Genomic DNA, 5283 nt, shown 5'->3' on the forward strand with positions numbered 1-5283 from the left:
CACCTTATTTTTTTTTTTTTAAGCCACCATTCTAGTTTTCCTTCCTGATCTCAATCAATCTTTGTTTAAAGTCAAACTAGTGGACCAGTAGGTGGTGCAGAGGTTATGGTGCTGGATTCCCACATAACTGACCATGGTTCAAGTCCTAGACCCAGTAGCTTGAAAAATCACATCAGGCATCTTTGTCTGTGTGCCCAAAATCTCCAAAGGAGAATGGAAGAGAAGGAATTGTGGCATGCCCATCCCCCCAACCCCCCTGGGAGTGAATTCTCAATCTTTCTCTCTCTGTCTCTCTCCAGTGAGCGTACATGCCTTATAGCAAACTAAAAAGAAAAAGAACTAAAGTTAATGCTTCCCCAAAGAACTACCTAATATGAGTTTAGATAATATGTTTGAAATTTTCAATAAAGAATGATTTAATTTTATTTATTATTATTATTTTTTAATTTGCTATAGGGTAATATGTACTCACCAGAGAGAGACAGAAGAGAGAGAAAGAGCCGGAGGGAAAATGAGAAAGCAAGCCACAAGGCCCAGGACTTGATTCATAGTCAGCCACAAGAGAGTCCAGTGCCTTTTTTTTTTTTTTTTTTTGGAGAGGTTTTCGCTATAGGGCGCGTGCGCTCGCCAGACAGACAGAGAGAGACATAGAGACAGAAAGCGAGAAATCACCCCCCAGGGGGGGTGGTCACGCCGCAATCCCTTCTCCTCCATTCTCCTCTTGGGATCTTGGGCACGTACGCACACGCGCCCGGCGTGAGTTTTAAGCCACCGGGTCCGGGACGCGAACCACGGTCGACTACGTGGGAGTCCAGCGACATAGCCATTACGCTAACTGCTGGTTCCCGTGAGTCCAGTGCCTTAACCATCACACCACTTGCTGGCCTCAAGTTTAGATAATATTTTAATATTTACATTGTAACATTTCTTACCTATATCCCTGTATTGTATCTTTTTCATGGCTGCTTTTAACAAAGTCATTTTTTTCTTTATAAAAACTGGCTAGAGGGAGAATTTTAAATTTAGTTTTGAATTTTGAATTTAATTTTATTATTATTATTTAAAATTTGCTACAGGGCGCATGTACTCACCACCAGAGAGAGCGAGAGAGCGAAAGTGAGAAAGCAAACCACAGTCGGCCACATGAGAGTCCAGCATGGCCCCAAGAATTTAAAATTTTAAGCTAGACCCATTTCACTGATCAAAATCTTTAGGGAGAGAGATTACACAAATAATTCTTACTTAAATATTGTCCTTGTGCTAGCAAAACTCAGGATTGGCCCGCGAACGATATCTATTCCTCGGTCATCTGAAGCATTGAGCTGGAAGAGAGAAGCCAGAATTAAAAACATGTTGCTGTGCCATCTGTGAGCGCTTGAACTTGATGGGTCTTTTCGTCAGTCCAGCTCAGCAAACTAGGCTTTTGGGTCTTATGACAGCTAAGAGGTCATCATTTAAGAAAATGGAAAAAAAAAAAAAATCAGTTACATACAAAATTCACTGAATCATTACATGACTAGAGGACTTCAAAAAGTTCATAGGAAAATGGAATTAAGTTTATTTTGGTGCAAAAAACCTTTTTTTTGAGATTTATAAAGTTTTTCATAGTATTGAATGTCCACAAGCCTTCTGAATACCCCTCATAAATTTTGAAAAGCACACAGCTATATTCCCCTTACCCTTCAATGACAATCACTCTGACATACATTGGAGAAATAATTGGTCTGGTCACACTGAACAGCACTTTTGGCAGGAGCAGAATGATGCCAATTTTAGCTACCACAGCTAGAGAAAGCCAGAGGTTACCCAGTTTTTAATACACTAAAATAAGGACACTGGTAGCAGTCAGGTTCTAAGACTCATATCTAAAAAGTAAATTAAACATTTTCTCTGGCAACAGAGAATATTTAGATTTCTGTGATCGAATTACATCCGTCAAGGTCTCTACAGCATATGAACGGCATACTCAAATACAGTCATTTGAAGAAACCTGAAGAGAGATTTTAAAAGGTATTGGTGGGGCATGGGGAAATTATAGGGCTTTGAAATACCTATTTTAATCCCCCAGTCCAAGGGGCTAGAGGGAGTGGCCCTAGGCATGGGAGAGGGCTGGGGGAGGGAACCACCGGTGACATGTGCCCTGTAGCTGGAAGATGCTGCCACTTGGTGTCAAGCCCTAGGACAGGTCCAGCCATCATTCTCTTCATCTCCAACCCCTGCCAGGATCCTAACTGGCCAAACCGACCCAGGAATCAGAGTAGCTTATAGTCAATAAAGTGCAGTCATCTGGGCAAAAATAGGATGGAATAACCTGGAGAATGGATCAGGAGGACACCAGCAGCCAGGTAGCAACTGAGTGACCATAAAGTAGGGTTCGGTAAAAGTTGGCAACAGAAAGGAAAATGCATAGCCCTCTAGCTGCCTTCTGACAGTGCCAACCCAGACTGAAAAGACCCTTTCAGGAAAAGGGTGAACTGAAATGTCTCATTTCAAATTTGCTTGTTTCCCAACTATCAGTGGGGCAACTTTTTTTTCTTTTTTCTTTTTTTTTGAGAGATTCTTGCTATAGGGCACGCGCATTTGCCCGGGGGAATGGCCATGCCACAATCCTTTCTCCATTCTCTCAGGATCTTGGGCACGTACCACATGTGCCCAGCTTGAGTTTTAAGCCACTGGGTCCAGGACTCGAACCACAGTTGACTACATGGGAGTCCAGTGACATAGCCATTATGCCATCTGTCAGTTTCTTAAAACCAGAAGAACTAAAACCAAGAGATTGGAGTCCTTATGTGTACAGCGAGAATAATCCTATTTACCTCCAAGACCATGGAGCCAAATTCTTTATCTTTGTAGAGCTGTTTAGCACAAGCTAGGATGGTAGACGTCTTTCCTGTCCCTGGAGGGCCATAGAGGAGCAAGTGTGGCAGTCGGTCTTCACTGATAAATTTCTGAACTGAGGATCAGCAAGAGAGAGGAATACAATCAGTGTTTGAGAGCTGCCTAACCAGGGCTCTTGAGTAGGGCTGAATGTATGTCAACCCAATATGACACCCAAAACAGATGCAGATGCAGGAATAAAAAATCCTAAAACTACATTCTACAAAGCTCACTCAGATGCTGAAGCATTACTCAGCAGAAACACCACCACCAAGGAATTGATATAGGTCCTTCACTAGGATAAGGGCAACTGACACAGGGATACTCACTGGTACTCAGAATATCCTGATGAGAGATGAGATCGTTCAACGTCTGTGGCCGGTATTTTTCAACCCTGAAATACAATTTGTCATGTATTACAAAACATCAATGCAAGAATATTTTGTTACATGCAAAAAAAAATCCTTACATATCCTAACTCAAGGAGATCTGAATTCTGACTACCTGGGTTCAAATCCAAGCCTATTTTCTAGGCCTTGGCCTTAGGCAAGTCATTGAACTTTTTCGAGATAAAGTTTTCTCATGTGTAAAATTCGAAATAACAGTTCCTACTTCTTAGGATCTTTGTAAAGATCAAACGTTTAATAGAAAACTGTTCCATACATTGATCAGGGAGCACTGTTATTATTTTAGATTAAAATCTGATCAATAGTTGCATCGCAGATGTTGGCAAGGTGGAGGACGTCAAAGGAGGGCATTTGGGCATGGAGGCCGATCCGGGGTGTCTAAGGTCGCCGGATCAAACTTGGGATGTCACAGGGTGCGAAAGCCACTTTCTAGTTTCACAAGTGGAATGGGGGATTGGGTGAGACCTGGCAAAAATCCTAGAGAAAGGAAGGGGACTGGGCAGTTGGGAGGTGCGGGGCAAACTTCTGTGGCTTGTCCGCCCACCACGGGTCCCGCCACTTGCTCCCCGCGGCCACCGCCTCCCGGGGCAGCCGGGCCTCTTCCTACCAGGGCAGGTTCCTGGTCTTGGTCGCCGCGGGCTGTTGTTGCTGCTGCTTGAGCGCTGAGGCCTCCATGGCAGGGGACGACGCTGACCAGGTCCGATGATTCCGTGGCGCCCCCCAAGTTCCAGCACAGCGTTCAGCCGCAATCTGACCCACTGGACCTCTTGCACTTAACAGTTCGCGCGCAAAAGTAATTCTCGCGAGACTAGGACGCACTACGACTTCCTCTCTCAATCCCGCCTCCTGCCGGTTGCCAAGGCGACGGTTGCTAGGTTACCGGAGGCGCCGGCCGCCCGCCTCCCTCTGGCTCCGCCCCTCCAGCCAGCGCTGAGTGTCTCAGACGCCGAGAGCGCTTCCAGGGAGGGGGAGTGCAGCCGCCAGTCATCGTGACAAATTAAGGTCTCCAGGCCAAAGCCAATTCCAGCCATCACGCAGGTTCAAGCACTTACGTTCAAAGCTGCCAGGGCTAAAAAAAAAAAAAAAAAATCCTAAGGAAAAAGCAACACTAAGTGACGTGGCTGGTTCGTGAATCTAGATACCGGTGCGAAAAAAAGCTCTCGGTGCTTTTTGGTCCCCAAGCTGACAGGTGAATACTTGGAAGTGAAGACAACCCCACAAAAAGCACACCTCTAACCTGCCTATCTCCCGAATCCCTGTCGCTCACCCAACAAGTCTCCAGGAAACAGCTCCAGAGTCAAAACAAAGACAATTCTTCCAGTTAGGTTCATAGGTGTAACTGGAGGAGGCTAATGAATAAACACAGATTTGGTAGTCTCTGAGGATCCGGAGCAGAATTCCTATCAGCATTTAAATATTTTTTTTCCTGAGGTAGAAGAATTCTGTACCACTTTTATTTTCTTCTTTTTTTGCTGGTGTGTATTTTCCAGCAATAAGAGCATATAACATCCATAATAAAGTCTTTTCATGATGAGAACCAAGAATCTTGGGCGGTGTGAAGGCTGGCCTGCGGTCAGCAGTGCTCTGGTTGGGGAGTAGTCCTATTCCTTACACCTGATTATATCAGGGGCACCTTCTTTCTACAGGAGGCAATAAGTAATGGGTGTTATGGCTTCACCCTAGCCAGGGAAGCAGAACCAGGTTCATAGGGGGCTTGCCTCTACTTTGACTTCTCCCTAGGCCAACTAGAACACTGGTTGTTGAGATTTTTTATTATCATGCTTTTTCCAGTTAGCCTTGGACAAGTTACTTTTCTGCTCCTCCAGTAAGTTTTATCCAAAGATAGTTGTGGGTTAAATGAAATAACATATGTAAAGCATCTTGCTTGGGATTTTGGGCACTGTACTCACATGCCCCCAGAATGTTTTTCAAGCCACCAGGTCCAGGACCAGTCAAGTGTGCAGACGACCATGTGGGATCCAGCTTCCTTAGCCACCAT

The 5283-nt window shown here is 44.8% G+C and overlaps 1 protein-coding gene and 1 long non-coding RNA gene across 5 annotated transcripts in view; one reads left to right on the forward strand and one right to left on the reverse strand.

Moving 5' to 3' along the window:
- The window catches only part of LOC114008321 (uncharacterized), a 6064-nt gene extending 4723 nt beyond the window's left edge, over nucleotides 1-1341 (forward strand). For all 3 annotated transcript variants that reach the window (XR_003549883.1, XR_003549882.1, XR_003549884.1), the window contains exon 3: nucleotides 1265-1341. This is a non-coding gene — a long non-coding RNA (uncharacterized LOC114008321). The remainder of the gene's footprint in view (nucleotides 1-1264) is intronic.
- The window catches only part of RFC5 (replication factor C subunit 5), a 14549-nt gene extending 9837 nt beyond the window's left edge, over nucleotides 1-4712 (reverse strand). The window contains exons 1-4 of one of the 2 annotated variants that reach the window (XM_006151567.3): nucleotides 3892-4711; nucleotides 3207-3271; nucleotides 2817-2953; nucleotides 1243-1322 (exon numbers count right to left, since the gene is read on the reverse strand). In XM_006151567.3, coding sequence (XP_006151629.1) covers nucleotides 1243-1322; nucleotides 2817-2953; nucleotides 3207-3271; nucleotides 3892-3959 — 350 coding nt within the window. In that variant the 5' untranslated portion in view covers nucleotides 3960-4711. Of the gene's footprint in view, nucleotides 1-1242; nucleotides 1323-2816; nucleotides 2954-3206; nucleotides 3272-3891 lie in introns of both variants that reach the window. The other variant, XM_006151568.3, reaches the window with a different exon arrangement.
- Nucleotides 4713-5283: the final 571 nt, after the last annotated feature.

This window comes from Tupaia chinensis, unplaced genomic scaffold (assembly GCF_000334495.1).
Source record: "Tupaia chinensis unplaced genomic scaffold, TupChi_1.0 Scaffold000320_1, whole genome shotgun sequence".
Taxonomy (NCBI): domain Eukaryota; kingdom Metazoa; phylum Chordata; class Mammalia; order Scandentia; family Tupaiidae; genus Tupaia; species Tupaia belangeri.